The sequence below is a fragment of the Heptranchias perlo genome, chromosome 5 (genome assembly GCF_035084215.1).
Source record: "Heptranchias perlo isolate sHepPer1 chromosome 5, sHepPer1.hap1, whole genome shotgun sequence".
Lineage (NCBI taxonomy): Eukaryota > Metazoa > Chordata > Chondrichthyes > Hexanchiformes > Hexanchidae > Heptranchias > Heptranchias perlo.
In genome coordinates, this window is record NC_090329.1 from 81,175,717 (window position 1) to 81,195,745 (window position 20,029).

At 41.2% G+C, this 20,029-nt stretch overlaps 1 protein-coding gene across 4 annotated transcripts in view; it reads right to left on the reverse strand.

Annotated features, from left to right (window-relative positions):
- Positions 1-19,597, reverse strand: part of LOC137321887 (amine sulfotransferase-like) — a 32,328-nt gene extending 12,731 nt beyond the window's left edge. For 2 of the 4 annotated variants that reach the window (XR_010962922.1, XM_067984711.1), the window contains exons 1-4: positions 19,441-19,597; positions 16,270-16,478; positions 6,554-6,680; positions 4,651-4,745 (exon numbers count right to left, since the gene is read on the reverse strand). Coding sequence is in view for 3 of the 4 variants with exons in the window: in XM_067984711.1 (XP_067840812.1) it covers positions 4,651-4,745; positions 6,554-6,680; positions 16,270-16,478; positions 19,441-19,594 (585 nt within the window). In the remaining variant the exon portion in view is untranslated. Of the gene's footprint in view, positions 1-1,126; positions 2,474-2,579; positions 2,761-4,650; positions 4,746-6,553; positions 6,681-16,269; positions 16,479-19,440 lie in introns of those variants that run through there. The other 2 variants (XM_067984712.1, XM_067984710.1) reach the window with 2 other exon arrangements.
- Positions 19,598-20,029: the final 432 nt, after the last annotated feature.

A 20,029-nucleotide genomic window follows, 5' to 3' on the forward strand; every position in this document is an offset into this window, starting at 1 on the left:
TTCCCCGACTGGGAGGGAACCCTCCTGTTTGGCGATTGTTGCGCGGTGTCCGTTCATCCGTTGTCGCAGCGTCTGCATGGTCTCGCCAATGTACCATGCTCTGGGGCATCCTTTCCTGCAACGTATGAGGTAGACAACGTTGGCCGAGTCACAGGAGTATGAACCATGCACCTGGTGGGTGGTGTCCTCTCGTGTGATGGTGGTGTCTGTGTCGATGATCTGGCATGTCTTGCAGAGGTTACCGCGGCAGGGTTGTGTGGTGTCATGGATGCTGTTCTCTTGAAAGCTAGGTAATTTGCTGCGAACGATGGTCTGTTTGAGGTTGGGTGGCTGTTTAAAGGCGAGTAGTGGAGGTGTGGGGATGGCCATAGCGAGGTGTTCGTCGTCATTGATGACATGTTGAAGGCTGCGGAGAACATGGCGTAGTTTCTCCGCTCCGGGGAATTCAGCCACCGACCTTCGGGTAAGCATACTCCAAGGTGGCCTTCGAGACACACGACAACGCAAAATCGTCGAGCAGAAATTGATTGCCAAGTTCCGCACCCATGAGGACGGCCTCAACCGGGATCTTGGGTTCATGTCACGCTACACGTTACCCCACCAGCGAACAAATGTTATCTGTTTTTAATATAACGGGTCAGTTGCTGTCTTTTCTATGTTTCTACCTCTCTATCTCTGTTTTTTTTTTGTTTGTTGTTTTTTTTGGTGATTTGTATATTCTGTGAGACCTGTCAGGTAACACCTGTCTGTCTGCACACTGATTGCCTTGGCAACGGGCAGTTGAAAAAACTGTCTGTAATCACCAAGCATTGTTCTGTGAATTATAAATGCGACTTCATTTCGAGGATTTCATTTCCACATCGTTCACCTGAGGAAGGAGGTAGCCTCCGAAAGCTTGTGAATTTAAAATAAAATTGCTGGACTATAACTTGGTGTTGTAAAATTGTTTACAATTGTCAACCCCAGTCCATCACCGGCATCTCCACATCATAATATTTCTAGTGATGCTAATAGAGGAGTATTCTGGCATTGAGTTTCCTCAACATTAGTTGTTGCTCAAAATAAACATTGCAGCGTAGGTACTCAGATAAGAAATGAGTTTATTGGAAAGTTTTCCAACCATCACTATTTCTTAAAAGCTACTTTAGATACACGGGCCTGGAATAACCTGCCACATTGGAAAAAAATGTTAGAAATAATTGCTGACATTTTTTGGAAAGAACATCAAGATTTGTCCTTAACACTGATCCAACTATTTCCTGCTAGAAGGAATTGTTCGTACTGACAACATTTCACTAAATAAATTGTAGTTGAATGTTAGAGACAAGAATGAACAATTATGTTAAACAAAAAGTTTGCAGAATTACCACCGAATCTTTTATAAAATCAAAAGCATTTTGCAATGCCCAGTATTCAGTGTTGTCGAAGAAAACATTTTTAATCACTAATTTCCCAGATGAACTTTAGTGGAAAGTCTTTCATTCTCTCCTGGAAAATTGTATTAAACATCTCATTTTGGGGCACAGTGAAATGATTTTTCCAATCTCCTACTATCCCTAAATAAAGGATAAGACATAGATTGTAAGTTAGTCAATGGTCAGAAACAGTCTACATGATCTCAACAAACACTTTTCAGGTTGCTGTCTACCTTTAGATCTCCACTACTATGCCATCTCCTTGAGCCAGTGTTAGAGTGGGATAGCCAAGGTCATATGCTCGCATCGTTGATGTTTTGTAACCTTTGATCAGGAGGTTTATTTCCGTGGGATTCTGACCAGCTTGGCAGTTTTGACCTCTGCCTCTGCAGTGCTTCAAGTGGCTTTACCAAGAATTGGCAAAATTCACCCAGTGAAGGTAAATAAGTTCAAATGATGCTCCAGGGAGTATAGGCCCATTCTGAGGAGAGGTTGAGTAGAATGGGCCCATACTCTCTGGAGTTTAGAAGAATGCAGGAGATATCATTGAAACATATAAGATTATGAGGGGGCTTGACAAGGTAGATGCTGAGAGGCTGTTTCCTTTGGCTGGAGAGTCTGAACTAGGGGGCATAGTCGCAAGATAAGGGGTCAGCCATTTCAGACTGAGATGAGGAGGAATTTCTTCACTCAGAGGATTGTGAATCTTTGGAATGTGCTTGAGATGTAAGGCTCCAGAATATCGAGTAAATGTGGAATGCCAAGAAAACCTGACAAAACACTGCCCAGTATGATCACCTGGGAAGAGATGTCGCAACCAGTCAAAAACAGGGTTGGAGGGAAGATGTTAGTGCTGGCTTCAAGTGCCTAGAACACTACAAGATCAACAGATGCACAAAGACATCATTATCAGTTGAAAAGACAGAAAAATGACTTTCTCCCATGTGCCAATGTTACTTCCGGAGGTGGATGAGTACCTCTGATGATTCATATATTGATCCTCCCTCCCTTGTCATGCCCATTCCACACCATGTCACCCGAGAAAATGTCTGCAGTATCTATTTAATTGAAGGTAAAGTTGGAAGCCTTTTAATGGTAGCTAAATATAATAAATTGAATTACCAATTACTGTATTAATTTGATTAATAACTTTTAAGAATGTACCTTTTCTCATAAATTCTGCAACTGACTTATCAAAATTAGGAAATCCTGCACTTTCATAGTTTGATTTTGGGTTTGATTTCATGTTCTTAAAGGTAGAGCGCTCCACAATTAGGTCAACACTTTTGTTATCCAAAGATCGTCCAAGAAAGCTGCTGAATTTCAGTACTGCCGTTTTCAGATCCTAAAGTACCAGGACATTCACAGTTAATGTTGCATTGTGTACATAAGAGAGAATTTAATAGAGCATCAATGATCTAAAACCTTTGAAAGCAGTGAGTTATAGCTGGTACATTTGTAACCTTTAATCTTTCTTACTGTGCACATTGATAATAAAGCTGCTTATCATTTTTTACATTTGATTAGAGGATTATGAAGATGTCAAGGAGTTCATAATGGGAACAATGTATTGTTTGCCTTGCACTTTACAGATGCAGCAGACTCTCATGCTTTCTCCTGGGTACAGGGTAATACTATGAGGTTGGTGCAGACATGATCCAGAGAATGAGGAAAAGGAGGGTGCCAAGGATGAATCCTTGGGGAACTTGAGGTTACCGTGTGGGAGGTGGAAGACAAGTCATATCAGGAGCTGCAGTCATTGCTGTGACAGATAGTGAAACCATGCAACAGAAGTCCCATAGAGGTGGACCAAAGAGAAGAGGCAATAGAGGAGGATGGTATGATTGACCATGTCAAACGCTGCAGAGATGTTGAGGACAAGGACAGATAGTGCACCACTGTCACAGAGGATATCATTGTGATTTTGACCAGAGTGGTCCAAATAGATAATTCCTCTCCATCTCATTCAAATAATAGTAACCACCAATGTTGTTACTGCAGTTGATTAGAACACTGATTCCAACAATTATTAGAGTAATAGATCTCATTTGAAAAATGAGAATCCGAAATCTAATGCTGGTAAGTCCTTTGTGTTAATTCTAATAAATAGAACGGTTTGAAAGATGACAAATAAAAATAAATATTTTCTTGTGGAACAATTTACCATCTAGAATTATAGCACAGTGAATACTGGATTATATTTTCTGAACTGGAGGGAAATTGATATGTAGAAGTTTGGTCCTAGAAGATAGGACTATGAAAACTCATTCGTCCTGCCACATTTTATCACATATTTCTGAATATAAGAGGGTGAGTTTGATGGTTTTTTTTGTTTTCAGATCTTAATTAATGTTCAAAGGTTTCAGTTTATATGTTCTTTTGCAGAAATGTAATGCTAGGCCTTTATCTCAGGACTCATTGCCTGAGGAATAGCACATTCCCCCATGGTTTGATATTTTAACACACGTATTCATTTGATGTTGTTCATTCATCTTGAAACACATATTATTGATTGTAACACAATCAAATTAATTAATTATATCTTTAGTCAGTAGCCTTTGTAAATAAGATGTATCTTTAGTATATAAAGCAATGTTGTTTTAGGTTATTTTATTTTTTCACCCTTCCCTTCATGGTCTGCTATACACCATATTTAGCTGAGAAGATGGACAAATGGCTTTGTCCTGGGACCCTGCTTTAGCAGGTTCAAATACCTGGAACTACCAGTCCAACAATACTGTGGGAGCACTTTTACCACATGGACAGCAACGGTTCAAGAAGAATGCTCACTACCACCTTATCAAGGGCAACTAGGGATGACCAATAATTGCCGGGCTTGCTAGCGACATCCATATCCTGAAAATATTTTTTTTAAAAAAGCTCCTCTGCCTAATTAGCTAGGAAATGTATGACAGCCTCTGAAGTTCCCTCCCTCTGAGGAAGTGACTAACCTCCACCTGAAGCTTTCTCTGGATGGCATAGCTCAGAACTATGAACCTCATGTACTATTTTTGTGTGACACAGGACTTTTGTATTCTAGCTGGCCACTAGCTGAAATTTTCATGTCACAAACTCAGGCTTCTGCTTTTCAGATTCTGACAGGCATAGTGCTATAATTCAAAATACATCAAGTGCTTTCAATTGCTGTAAGAAAAACGTAGTTTCAGTCGGTTAATATTCATTTTGGTATTATTGAAATGACAATGTTCACACATGGAATTTAAGTGGAATTTACCATGATCATCTCTTCGAATGACTGGAACATAATATTGAATTCGTATCTGTGATTATACCAGTTCTTAATATGGTCAAACCAGCTATCATAATCCACTGTAATAAAAACAAAGAATAAAAGTCTTGACATGAATTACCGTTAAAATGAATAAAATGATTGAGCTTAAAAAATATAGCGATCGGCGTACAGTTCTTGTTCAACTGTTTTGAGTATTAAGCAATTCTTTACAAACAGCATTTTGAAGTTTTAAAACAATATAATAGGTTAATGTTGATCCTTAAATTGATTTCTAGGGAGTGGATTGCTAAAGAATTGCAACAAAACTGTGATCACATTAAACTGTCCAGAAAATAGCTACTTGGGTCAGATTTTAATCATTGAACAAGTCTGCAACAGTTTAGGGCTGATGGGGTTGGGGGTAATATATTAGCAAGGATAGAGGATTAGTTAATGGACAGAAAACAGAATAATAGGAATAAAAGGGTCATTTTCAGGTAGGCAGATTGTAACTAGTGGAGTGCTGCAAGGATCAGTGTTTGGGCCTCAGCTGTTTACAAACGTAATAATGATTTAGATGAAGGGAACCGAGTGCAATGTATCCCAGTCTGCTGACGATACAAAGCGAGGTGGGAAATAAGCTGTGAGGAAGATGCAAAGAGGCTGCAAGGGGATAGACAGGTTAAGTGAATGGGCGATAAGGTGGCAGATGGAGTACAATGTGGGGAAATGTGAAATTAACCACTTTGGTAGGAAGAATAGAAAAGCAGAATATTTTTTAAAAGGCGAGAGACTAAGAAATGTTAGTATTCAGAGGGATTTGGGTGTCCCAGCAAGCAATTACGAAGGCAAATGGTATTTTAACCTTTATTGCAAGGGGGTTGGAGTATAAGAGTAAGGAAGTCTTGCTGCAATTGTACAGGGTTTTGGTGAGACCACATTTGGAGTACTGTGTTCAGCTTTGGTCTCCTTACCTAAGGAAGGGCGTACTTGTCTTAGAGGCTGTGCGATGAAGGTTGACTAGATTGATTCCTGGGATGAGAGGGTTGTCGTATGAGGAGAGATGGATTAAAATGGACCCATATTCTCTGGAGTTTAGAAGAATGAGAGGTGATGTCATTGAAACGTATAAAATCCTTAGAGGGCTTGGCAGGGTCGGTGCTGAGAGGCTGTTTACCCTGGCTGGAGAATCTAGGTGTCACAGTCTCAAGATAAGAGGTCGGCCATTTAGGATCGAGATGAGGAAAAATGTCTTCACATAGAAGGTTGTGAATCTTTGGAATTCTCCACTGAGAAAGCTGCTCAGTTGTTGAATAAATTCAAGATTGAGATCGATAGATTTTTGGACACTGAGGGAGTCAAGGAATATGGAGATAGGGCAGGAAAGTGGAGTTGAGGTAGATGACCAGCCATGATCTTATTGAATGGTGGAGTGGACTCGAGGGGCCTTATGACCTACTCCTGTTCCTATTTCTTATGTTTTTGTGTTCTTACCTGTGCCAATGTCAATACAGGTTGTGCGACTGAAATCACAGCTTTGAAAAGAAATAGCTGATGCACTTTAACCCTTTAACGACTTAAGCAGCATTTCCACAACAAACCACAGTGCAATATTGCATTTATTATCTTATCCTAAGATTATTAGGAAATGCTCTGTAGGTCTATACATGTTCCCAAATCTACCCCATGGGAATTATCATTAGAAATGGATAGAAAGCTATTTCAGCTGATGACATTTGAGAAGAAGTTGCCATTTGGAAAGTTGGAAAGTTTTTTCCACACTTCAAAATTTGAATGAAACGCACCAATTTGCCTTTCACCAGAATCAGCATCAAGTTCTTGATGGATATTATCAGATTCAGTGGATACTTATCGGAGAGTGTAAGAGAAATTTATGCTATCTTACCTTGGCCATTCAGAAAGCTGTGCAGAAAAGCTGCCAAATTTTCTGGGGTTTCCAAATAGTTAGCAAACTTGTGAAAATGATAATAAGAAACTGCAACGTCCTTGGGGTTTCTGTACACATAGATTACCTGTCAGATAAAAGTTCATTATAATTAGAGTAATGCTCATTTACATAGATAGCAGTTTTCATTCTTTGTTCTTTTTTCTAGGGTGCATCGAACAATTCGAATCAGATGCTATTGGTTGTATTTATATTATCTGAGGCAAGAGTGCTATTACCAAGGCTGACATCTGGTTAAACTTCTGCAGTACCTTTGCACACACTTGTGTATCCCTAAATCTTGGCTCCACTAACCTGTGCCCATGATTTTTGGACTTGGGTAAGTGAGGCATGTCCTTACCGGGAGAGTATGAGTCCAGATAAGGCAAACAGAAATGCCACCTATGTGGATTTCTCAGTAGCTTGGTTTGGAAGTTCTTAAATATGGTGATGAGTCTCTGCACCCAGCTGACCAAAAGAAAATACAGAACTGAATACTGATGTGCTTCGATTATACAGGATGCACTTCCCATTGCTATAGGAACCACCACATTTATCTTGTAAAGTACATAAATGCAGTCTCACCTGTGGGTTTAACTGGGGACAGGCGATGAAGAAGTTCTTGGGTTGAGTAAGGTTTCCAAAGTAAGTGTGCAAACATGTGACAACGTTTACTATGTTATCTTGCCAAGCATTTTTATTACTCTTCACTGTAAATTTGGAGCATCATCATCATAGAAGGAAAATGTGATGCACTTTTTTATCAGCTGTTCATCTTTCAGAATGTACAGGCATACTGCTGTTCCTTCATGGCAAAGTGTCATCTCAAATTGCTGACTGAGGGGTCACCCCATTAATTATGGGAACATAAGAAATAGGAGCAGGAGTAGACCACACGGCCCCTCGAGCCTGCTCCGCCATTCAATCAGATCATGGCTGATCTTCAACCTCGACTCCACTTTCCTGCCCAATCCCCATATCCCTTGATTCTCTGAGAGTCCAAAAATCTATCCATCTCGGATTTGAATATATTCAATGACTCAGCATCCACATCCCCCTGCGGTAGAGAATTCCAAATATTCACAACCCTCTGCGTGAAGAAATTCCTCCTCATCTCAGTCTTGAATGGCCGACTCCGTATCCTGCGGTTATCCCAATAGTTCTAGACTCTCTAGCCAGAGGAAACAATCTCTCAGATTCTACCCTGTCAAGCCCCCTCATAATCTTATATGGTTCAATGAGATCACCTCTCATTCTTCTAAACTCCAGAGAGTGTACTCTGGGTGGGGGACTTCAATGTCCATCACCAAGAGTGGCTCGGTAGCACCACTACTGACCGAGCTGGACGAGTCCTGAAGGACATAGCTGCCAGACTGGGCCTGCGGCAGGTGGTGAGCGAACCAACACGAGGGAAAAACTTACTTGACCTCGTCCTCACCAATCTACCTGTCGCAAATGCACCTGTCCATGACAGTATTGGTAGGAGTGACCACCGCACAGTCCTCGTGGAGATGAAGTCCCGTCTTCGCACTGAGGATACCATCCAACGTGTTGTGTGGCACTCAAAACTGGGCATCCATGAGGCGCTGTGGGCCATAAGCAGCAGCAGAATTGTATTCCAGCACAATCTGTAACCTCATGGCCCGGCATATTCCTCACTCTACCATTACCAACAAGCCAGGGGATCAACCCTGGTTCAATGAGGAGTGTAGAAGAGCATGCCAGGAGCAGCACCAGGCGTACCTAAAAATGAGGTGCCAACCTGGTGAAGCTACAACTCAGGACTACATGCATGCTAAACAGCGGAAGCAACATGCTATAGACAGAGCTAAGCGATTCCACAACCAACGGATCAGATCAAAGCTCTGCTGTCCTGCCACATCCAGTCGTGAATGGTGGTGGACAATTAAACAACTAACGGGAGGAGGAGGCTCTTCAAACATCCCCATTCTCAATGACGGCGGAGTCCAGCACGTTAGTGCAAAAGACAAGGCTGAAGCGTTTGCAACCATCTTCAGCCAGAAGTGCCGAGTGGATGATCCATCTCGTCCTCCTCCCGATATCCCCACCATCACGGAAGCCAGTCTTCAGCCAATTCGATTCACTCCACGTGATATCACGAAACGGCTGAGTGCACTGGATACAACAAAGGCTATGGGCCCCGACAACATCCCAGCTGTAGTGCTGAAGGCTTGTGCTCCAGAACTAGCTGCGCCTCCAGCCAAGCTGTTCCAGTGCAGCTACAACACTGGCATCTACCTGGCAATGTGGAAAATTGCCCAGGTACGTCCTGTCCACAAAAAGCAGGACAAATCCAATCCGGCCAATTACTGCCCCATCAGCCCAGTCTCAATCATCAGCAAAGTGATGGAAGGTGTCGTCGACAGTGCTATCAAGCGGCACTTACTCACCAATAACCTACTCACCGATGCTCAGTTTGGGTTCCGCCAGGACCACTCGGCTCCAGACAGCATTACAGCCTTGGTCCAAACATGGACAAAAGAGCTGAATTCCAGAGGTGAGGTGAGAGTGACTGCCCTTGACATCAAGGCAGCATTTGACCGAGTGTGACACCAAGGAGCCCTCGTAAAATTGAAGTCAATGGGAATCAGGGGAAAAACTCTCCAGTGGCTGGAGTCATACCTCGCACAAAGGAAGATGGTCGTGGTTGTTGGAGGCCAATCATCTCAGCCCCAGGATATTGCTGCAGGAGTTCCTCAGGGCAGTGTCCTCGGCCCAACCATCTTCTGCTGCTTCATCAATGACCTTCCCTCCATCATAAGGTCAGAAATGGGGATGTTCGCTGATGATTGCACAGTGTTCAGTTCCATTCGCAACCCCTCAAATAATGAAGCAGTCTGAGCCCACATGCAGCAAGACCTGGACAACATCCAGGCTTGGGCTCATAAGTGGCAAGTAACATTCGCGCCAGATAAGTGCCAGGCAATGACCATCTCCAACAAGAGAGAGTCTAACCACCTCCCCTTGACATTCAACGGCATTACCATCACCGAATCCCCCACCATCAACATCCTGGGGGTCACCATTGACCAGAAACTTAACTGGACCAGCCATATAAATACTGTGGCTACGAGAGCAGGTCAGAGGCTGGGTATTCTGCGGCGAGTGACTCACCTCCTGACTCCCCAAAGCCTTTCCACCATCTCCAAGGCACAAGTCAGGAGTGTGATGGAATACTCTCCACTTGCTTGGATGAGTGCAGCTCCAAAAACACTCGAAGCTCGACACCATCCAAGATAAAGCAGCCCGCTTGATTGGCACCCCATCCACCACCCTAAACATTCACTCCCTTCACCACCAGCGCACTGTGGCTGCAGTGTGTACCATCCACAGGATGCACTGCAGCAACTCGCCAAGGCTTCTTCGACAGCACCTCCCAAACCCGCGACCTCTACCATCCAGAAGGACAAGAGCAGCAGGCACAAGGGAACAACACCACCTGCACGTTCCCCTCCAAGTCACACACCATCCCGACTTGGAAATATATCACCGTTCCTTTATTGTCGCTGGGTCAAAATCCTGGAACTCCCTTCCTAACAGCACTGTGAGAGAACCTTCACCACACAGACTGCAGCGGTTCAAGAAGGCGGCTCACCACCACCTTCTCAAGGGCAATTAGAGATGGGCAATAAATGCTGGCCTCGCCAGCGACGCCCACATCCCGTGAACGAATTTTAAAAAATTAAAAAAATTCTACTCAACCTCTCTTCGTAGGACAACCCTCTCATCCCAGGAATCAATCTAGTGAACCTTCGTTGCACCCTCAGTATATCCTTCCTTTGATAAGGAGACTTAAACTGTACGCATGTCATAGTACAGTATTAGGTGGGATCAGACTAAGAGAGAGTACAAGAAAGTCTAAGATTGGTTTGCAGTGCATGTGTGTAAACACACGAAGCGTGGTAATCAAGGATGGTGAGCTGCAGTGCCACATGGGAATATGATGTGGCGATAACGGAGACCTGGCTCAAAAAAGAGGGAGATTGGATACTAAATATTCTTGGATACAAGGTGTTCAGGAAAGGTAGGGAAGGAAAGAAAGAAGCGGTGGGGGGTGGGGCGGAGGGTGGTGGCAGTATTGAATAAGGAGAATATTGCAGTACTGGAGAGAGAGGATGTCCTGGAGGGGTCAAAGACAGAATCTATTTGGTTAGAGTTAAGAAATAAAAGAGGTGCCATTACTCTACTTGGTGTATTCTATAGGTCACCAACTAGTGGGAAGGATATAGAGGAGCAAATTTGCAGGGAAATTAGAGAGAGGTGCAAACGCTATAGAGTAGTGTTAATGGGGGACTTCAACTATCCTAATATAGACTGGGAAAACAATAATATAAGGGGCACAGAGGGGGAGGAATTTTTGTAATGTGTTCAGGATAACTTTCTCGACCAGTACGTTTCCAGCCCAACGAGGAAGGAGGCATTGCTGGATTTGGTTCTGGGGAATGGGGTGGGCCCAGTGGAGTAAGTGTCAGTGGGGGAGCTTTTAGGGAGCAGCGATCATAGTATCTTAAGGTTTAGAATAGCTATGGAAAAGGACATGGACCACTGTAAATTAAAAATACTCAATTAGGGTTGGGCAATAAATGTTGGCCTTGCCAGCGACGCCCACATACCATTAATGAATTTTTAAAAATATTGGATGAGGGCCAATTTCAATGAGATGAGAACAGATCTGGCCCGGGTAAATTGGAATCAAAGATTGGCAGGCAAAACTGTAATTGAACAATGGGCGGCATTTAAAGAGGAGATGGTATGGGTACAGTCTAGGCACATTCCCACGAGGCAGAAAGTTAGGGCAACTAAAGCCAGAGCTCCCTGGATGACAAAAGAGATAGTGAGAAAGACGAACCGGAAAAAAGGGGATTATGACAGATGTCAGGTTGATAACACAAGTGAGAACCAGGCAGAATATGGAAAGTTCAGAGGGGAATTGAAAAAGGAAATAAGAGGGGCAAAGAGAGAGTATGAGAATAGACTGGCGGCCAACATAAAAGGTCTTCTATAGGCATGTAAACAGTAAACAGGTAGTAAGAGGAGGGGTGGGGCCGATTAGGGAACATTAAGGTGATCTACTCATGAAGGCAGAGGGAATGGCTGAGGGTCTAAATGAATACTTTGTATCTGTCTTTACCAAGGAAGAAGATGCTGCCGGAGTCTCAGTAAAGGAAGATATAGTTGCGATACTGGATGGGCTAAAAATTGATGATGAAGGAGTACTTGAAAGGCTAACAGTACTTAAAGTAAATAAGTCACCTGGTCCAGAGGGGATGCATCCTCGGTTGCTGAGGGAAGTAAGGGTGGAAATTGTGGAGGTACTGGCCATAATCTTGCAAACATCCGTAGATACGGGGGTGGTGCCAAAGGACTGGAGAATTGCAAATGTTACATCCTTGTTCATAAAAGGATGTAAGGATAAACCTAGCAACTATAGGCCAGTCAGTTTAACCTCAGTGGTGGGGAAACTTTTAGCAATGATAATCGGGGACAGAATTAAGTCACTTGATGAGGGTGGGTTGATTAGGGAAAGCCAGCACAGATTTGTTAAAGGCAAATCATGTTTAACTTACCTGATAGAGTTTTTTGATGAGGTAACAGCGAGGGTAGATGAGGGCAATGTTGTTGATGTGGTGTGTATGGACTTTCAAAAGGCGTTTGATAAAGCGCCGCACGGTAGGCTTTTCATCAAGATTGTGGCCCATTGAATAAAGGGGGCAGTAGCGACAGGATACAGATTTGGCTAAGGGACAGGAAACAAAGTAGTGGTGAACAGTTGTTTTTCGGACTGGAGGGAGGTGTGCAGCGGTGTTCCCCAGGGGTCAGTGCTGGGACTGTTGCTTTTCTTGATATATATTAATGACTTGGACTTGGTTGTACAGGGCACAATTTCAAAATTTGCAGATGACATAAAACTTGGAAGGGTAGTGAACATTGAGGAGGATAGTGATGGACTTCAAGAGGATATAGACAGGCTGGTGGCATAGGCAGACACATGGCAGGTGAAATTTAATGCAAGTAATGCAAAGTGGTACATTTTGATGGGAAGAACGAGGAGAAGCAATATACCTAGAGGGCACAACTCTAAAAGGGGTACAGGAACAGAGAGATCTGGGGGTATATGTGCACAAATCATTGAAGGTGGCAGGACAGGTTGAGAAAGTGGTTAAAAAAGCGTACGGAATCCTGGGCTTTATAAATAGAGGCATAGAGTACAAAAGCATGGAAGTCATGATGAACCTTTATAAAACATTAGTTTGGCCACAACTAGAGTATTGTGTCCAGTTCTGGGCACTGCTCTTCAGGAAAGATGTGAAGGCCTTAGAAATGGTGCTGAAGAGATTTACTAGAATAATGAGGGATGAGGGACTTTAGTTACATTGATAGACTGGAGAAGCTGGGGTTGTTCTCCTTGGAACAGAGATGGATGTGAGGAGATTTGATAGAGGTATTCAAAATGATGAAGGGTCTAGACAGAGTAGATAGAGAGAAACTGTTCCCATTGGTGGAAGGGTCAAGGACCAGAGAGCATAGATTTAAGGCGATTGGCAAAAGAACCAAAGGAGACATGAGGAAAAACTTTTTTAAACAGCGAGTGGTTAGGATCTGGAATGCACCACCCGACAGGGCGGTGGAGGCAGATTCAATAATGGCCTTCAAGAGGGAACTGGATAAGTACTTGAAAGGAAAAAATTTGCAGGGCTACGGGGAAAGGTCGGGGGAGTGGGACTAGCTGGATTGCTCTTGCATAGAGCGGCACGGACTTGATGGGCCGAATGGCCTCCTTCAGTGATGTAACCTTTCTAGGATTCTGTGATTCTAAGTCTCCCTGAACACCAACATTTAATAGTTTCTCACCATTTAAAAAATATTCTGTTTTTCTATTCTTCCTACCAAAGTGAATAACTTCACATTTCCCCACATTATACTCCATCTGTCACCTTCTTGCCCACTCACTTAATCTGTCTATATCCTTTTGCAGACTCTTAGTGTCCTCCTCACCAATTACTTTCTCACCTAGCTTTGTATCATCAGCAAACTTGGATACATTGCACTCGGTCCATTCATCTAAGTCATTAATATAGATTGTAAATAGCTGAGACCCAAGTACCGATCCTTCCAGCACTCCACTAGTTACAGCCTGCCAAACTGAGAATGATCCATTTATCTCTACTCTCTGTTTTCTGTCCTTTAACCAATTCTCTATCCATGCTAATATATTACTCCCAGCCCCATGAGCCCTTATCTTGTGTAACAGCCTTTTATCATAGAATCATCGAAAGTTACGGCACAGAAGGAGGCCATTCAGCCCATCGTGTCTGTGCCGGCCAAAATAGAGCTATCCAGCTTAATCCCACTTTCCAGCACTTGGTCCATAGCTCTGTAGGTTAGGGCACTTCAAGAGCACATCCAAGTACTCTTTAAATGAGTTGAGGCACCTTTTCGAATGCTTTTTGAAAATCCAAATATACTACATCCACTGGTTCTCCTTTATCTACCCTGCTAGTTATGTCCACAAAAAACTCTTATAAATTTGTTAAACATGATTTTCTAAGTGCCCTGTTACCATTTCCTTAATAATGGATTCCAGCTATTTCCTGACGATCAATGTCAGGCTAACTGCCTGTAGTTCCCTGTTTTCTTTCTCCCTCCCTTCTTGAACAACGGGGCAACATTTGCTACCTTCCAATCCACTGGGACCATTCCAGAATCTAGAGAATTTTGGAAGATCACAACCAATGCATCCACTATCTCTGCAGCCACCTCTTTTAGAACCCTCGGATATAGGCCATCGGGTCCAGGGGATTTGTCGTCTTTTAGTCCCATTAGTTGGTCCAGTACTTTTTCTCTAGGGTTATTAATTGTTTTAAGTGCCTCACTCTCATTCACCCCTTGTTTCCCCACTATTTTTGGTATGCTTTTTGTGTCTTCTACTGTGAAGACAAATACAAAATATTTGTTTAACCTCTCTACCATTTCCCGATTCCCCATTATAATTTCTCCTGCCTCAGCCTCTAAGGAACCAATGTTTACTTTTGCTACTCTCTTCCTTTTTACATACTTGTAGAAGCTCTTACAATCCGTTTTTATATTTCTTGCTAGTTTACTTTCATTTTCTATTTTCTCCCTTTTTATCAACTTTTTGGCCAACCTTTGTTGGTTTCTAAAATTCTCCCAATCCCCAGGCTTATTTCTCTTCTTGGCACCATTATAGGTCTTTTCTTTCAATCTAACACCCTCTTTAACTTCTTTAGTTAGCCACGGGTGGACCACTCTGCCCATGGAGTTTTTATTTCTCAATGGAATGTATACTTGTTGAGAATATTGAAATATTTCTTTAAATGTTTGCCATTGCTTTTCAACTGTCAAACCTTTTAAGAATTTAATTTCCCAATCTACCTTTGACAACTCGCCCCTCATACCTATGTAATTGGCTTTATTTAAGTTTAAGACTCTAGTTTCTGACTTAAGTATGTTACTTTCAAACTCAATGTGAAATTCTGATATATTATGATCACTCTTCCCCAGAGGTTCTTTTACTGTGAGATTACTAATTGACCCTATCTCATTACATAATACAAGATCTAAAATAGTCTGTTCCCTGGTTGGTTCCATGACGTATTGCACTAGGAAACCGTCTCAAATACATTCCATAAACTCATCTTCCAAACTACCTTTGCCAATTTGATTTGCCCAGTTTATATGCATATTAAAGTCACCCATGATTACTGCATTACCTCTGTTACAAGCTCCTTTTATTTCATGATTAATACTCTGTCCAATGGTACAGCTACCATTAGAGGGGCAATAAACTATTCCCATCAGTGTTTTCTGCCCCTTGTTACTTCTTATTTCCACCCATACTGATTCTGCTTACTGATCCTCTGAGCCAAGATCCTTTCTCATTACTGTCCTTATGTCATCCTTTATTATTAGGGCTACTCTTCTTTTCCATTCTGCCTGTCTTTTCTAAATGTCACGTACCCTGGAATATTTAGTTCCCAACTTTGGTCATTTTGCAACCACGTCTCTGTAATGGCTATTAAGTCAATCCCATTTATCTCTATTTGTGCAATTAATTTATCTATCTTGTTACGAATGCTCCATGCATTCAGATAAAGAGTCTTTAATTTTGACTTTTTTTCCATTTTTTCCTGCTTTGACCTTACTTGTTGTTGCACTATTATTGGTAAACTCTCTGTCCCTTCTTGCCACACTCTGCTTATCTTTACCCAGGTCACTACGCCGTTCTATTGTCTTAACTTTTCTCATTAGATTTCTAAATTTCCCCTCACCTGACTCCTCCCCCCCTTTTTAGTTTAAAGCTCTAACTACAGCCCTAGTTATTTGATTCGCCAGGACACTGGTCCCAAGAAGCATCAAGCACCAAGTACAATGCAAGCACAAGGTTACTTAATGCTGCAGATTCACACTGACATTCAGTGGCTAATGTCCCAGGCACCTGGCTGGTACACATCTTCTGGTTGTGGACAACTTTCCAATGCTAATCATGCTAGAAATGATTCGGTAGCTTTATCTGTCACTTGTCCAGGTTGGATGAAACTAGAGACCTTCATGTATTTATTTCTCTCAAACTTTTCTTTCATTCATTCATCAGGATTGGGCACTTTCAAGCTAGATTTGGAACAGTAAAATTTTACCTTGGACTTTTTGTTCTTCAGAGCTTTTGGAATCAGTTGATAAGGTAGATGTGTAACAAACAAACGAGGTGATGGGCGGTTGTCAGTATTAATTTCCTTTATTGATAACTCAAGCCAGGGAGCTTCACAATAGGTTGGATTGCTCTCTCCTGTGTGTAGATCTCCATCCATACAAATATACATCATAATATTCTGCATCCATATTGTCCCTTTAGTTTGATAAGTATTACAGAATAGTCATTAGCTAATCTCTACAAATGCAATTGTTAAATGGTGAATCACATTTCATGGAAAACAAAGGTAACATCTAAATGTACGTTAGAATGATCAGAATCCACAGATATCAGTTTTCTACAAACGTATGTCTCTACATTTATTAACATAAATGATTCAAATTCAGGATCATTTTATACACTGAAATAGTAATATTTTCCAAAGCTCTGAGCATTGTGTCTGAATTATACAAGTCTGTTTGCCCTTCAGGGCTGTGGGTGTTTTTAACAAAACCAATTTGCTCTTCAGGTTTTCACTCTTTGCCTGACCTTTGCTAATTAGATCTAATTGAAGAAACACCTCTAACAAAATTCTTCTTCTCAGCTTAATAACTAAATACTTGTGCTTCAAACAATGCCCTCCTCCATTAATGTATGATATTTTGCGTTCTAATTGGTTATTTACTACTTTTGTTATCTTACCTATTACATTGCAGAAAACTTTTCTCTCTAACCTCCTTCTTCTTCCCCCAAAATTTCTCTCCCCAATTACATGGCACCAAAAACCATTCTCTTGACATACAGCTAACAGGCAGTTCCTCGCTCACCTCACTCTATGTACCTAAAAATAAAACGTGACATAACCAGATGAAAAATTGAACAATTCAGAAAAAAAATCACAAACATACCCATAAACTTACACATTCCATCTTTCAAGTTATTCAGCAAATTGTCCCCACGCACACATTCATAATCTGATAGGCCTCATGTACATCCCCAACATTGGGTACAATTTCCACTGACCTAATCATCTGAGGACTAATGCAAAATGTATGCTCATGCACATCAGAATATAGGCATATGCATATGTGTATACAAATACACATGCATGCCTATGTACAGCAAAGCAATGGGTCTAACAATAGTATCCCTTTGAGATCTGAACCAGATATTCATCTTTTGCACACGCCCACACGTGCCTCTCAATCTTTTGATGACGGATCGAGAAAATACCTGATAAGATGAGGTCAGATACGAATTGTTAACCTATTGTGAAACCAAGCAGCTTAACATACAGGGCAACAGATATGATTGGACTCACTTAATTCAAATGGTACAACTTATCTTCATATAATAATACAAAATAATATGCTTTGCATCTGAATTTGCATCCCAGCCCTAAACCCAGGCATGTCTAGCCTTGCCCCAGACTTTTCCACTTGCTCCTTTTCCCATCCTCCTGGTCCATTGAAATATAGAACCATAGAAATCTACAGGACAGAAGGAGGCCACTCAACCCATCATGTCTGTGCTGGCTTCATAGATTTCATGGTACGAAGACGAGCAGGGGAATGTGCCTCATCATGAAGTCCTCAACCAGGGGAAATAGATTCTCCTCATTCAGCATATCAAAGTCTTTTATAATTTTAAAAACCACTATTAAATCTCCACTTAGCCTTCTCTACTGCAGAGAAAATAGTCTCAATATCTTAAGTCCTTCCTTATAACTATAGTTTCCCATCCCTGGCATCATCCTCAGGAATCTGTCCTGTACACATTCTATTTACCTATCACTGCACAAAGCACTCCAACTGTGGCTTAACAAAAACCTTGTCCAAATTTGTCATTACTCCTTTAATCTTGTAATGTATGATCTTATTTATAAAAGCCAAGATACTGTTGGCATTTTTTAAGCCTTCATCTACATGCACCTGCATTTTCAGGGAATTATGCTTTTGAAGCCCTAGGTCTCCCTGTTTATCCACACTTTCTATTATATATACTCCTATTCTTGTTTATTCTCCCAAAATGTATTACCTCACATCCACACTAAATTGCACCTGCCACTTGTGTGCCCATTTTGCTAACCTGCATATGTTTTCCTGAAGTCTTTTACAGTTTTTCTCAGTGCTAAACTCCTTCCTTACGGTCATTAACAAATTTTGAGATTGTGTTCCCTATCCTTGGGATATGTATAGATTGTGCTCCCCATCCAAATCATGAATGTACACATGGAAACACATGGAAATTACAACATAGAAATAGGCCATTTGGCCCAACCAGTCTGTGTTGACATTTACCTTGCACACAAGCAAATAGTCCTAATCATATCTATCCACCTGTTCACATCATCCTTCATCCCCTTTTCCTTTATCCACCTGTTCAATCTAATCTTGAATGTTGGTATAGTTCCTGCCTCAACCACTATCACTGGAAAAGAATTCTATGGCCTCACAACTCTTTGTGTAAAGAAGTTTCTCTTGCTCTCTGTTCTAAATCTCTAACATTTAATCTTGTATCTATGGCCCTTTGTTCTAGACTTTAAAACTACTATCTATCTTGTCCCATCCTTTCATAATTTTAAACAATACATCGTATTGCCTGTAATGTTTGTTGTTCTAATATAAGACTTGAAAAATTGCGGCTTTTTTAATGAGAACAACAAAGATTACATGTGACACAATAGAATTGTTTAGAAAGCATTGGTATCATCTGCAAATTGTGGCACCACTCCCTTTAGGGATATATCCAAATCGAGAATACTGAGAATAAAAGTAAACCCAAGCACCTACACCAGGATCGATGGTCTACAGGTTTTCGGGGCCTATCTGTTGATCAATTCCTACCTTTGCAAAATTTTATGTTGTTTTTATGCTACTATGTTAAATATTTTATGCTACATCGAGGAAAACATTTTGACCCTCACGCACATCATAAAAACAAGGACTTCAAGGTTCACTGAAGAAACAGAAACAAATGAGGAATTAGCTTACAATGATATTTAACCTAAATTTGTGAGATAATAGAATACTTGTTTATGTACTGACATGTTTTTTAATTAGCATATCTCATTATGTCTATTGCACTTTCCAGTTATATGGATGTCTCTCATACATAAGATATGTACAATTTCAAAAGCCTGAATAATGAGGATCTTCTGTTTATTTTATTTACTCACCAGATTTAGGATAGGTTACCACAAAAATATCAGAATCTCGTACTTCATTGTTTTCCATTTGATCCAAACGTTCAATGGTATGGATTCCTGACAGGTTATGGCCTTTGTAGTTGAAAAGTTTGACTGGTTGGAAATTACTCTTACTGTCTGCCATGTTTCCATTCCACAACATTAGAGGCATTGGAAGTTTGTTAACCTTAAGGAGAGAGTTAATACTTAACTCATTACCAGTTGATATCTGAAGAACTCAGTTATACATGGTTTATTGACTCAACTTCTATTTGACTGCATTTGGCAAGATTTACATGGTAATAGAAATAATTAAATGCTGCATTGAACATTATAGTTCCTAAAGTGCTGGAACCAGGGAAGTGTTATGTCAAGGATGACAACTGGTTAAGGATATATATTCTTGGATGAAAAGTTAGATATTCTGGAGTTTTTTTTAAATGATCTTTGACTGCAGTGTGATTAACTCCTTGACTGCTGCATAAGTTTATTGTTTGGGTGTCACTGGGTTCTGGGATCCACCTACAAATACAATTAGTCAGCTGCTCTCTTTCCTGTTTGATGTAAAAAAATGTGTTAA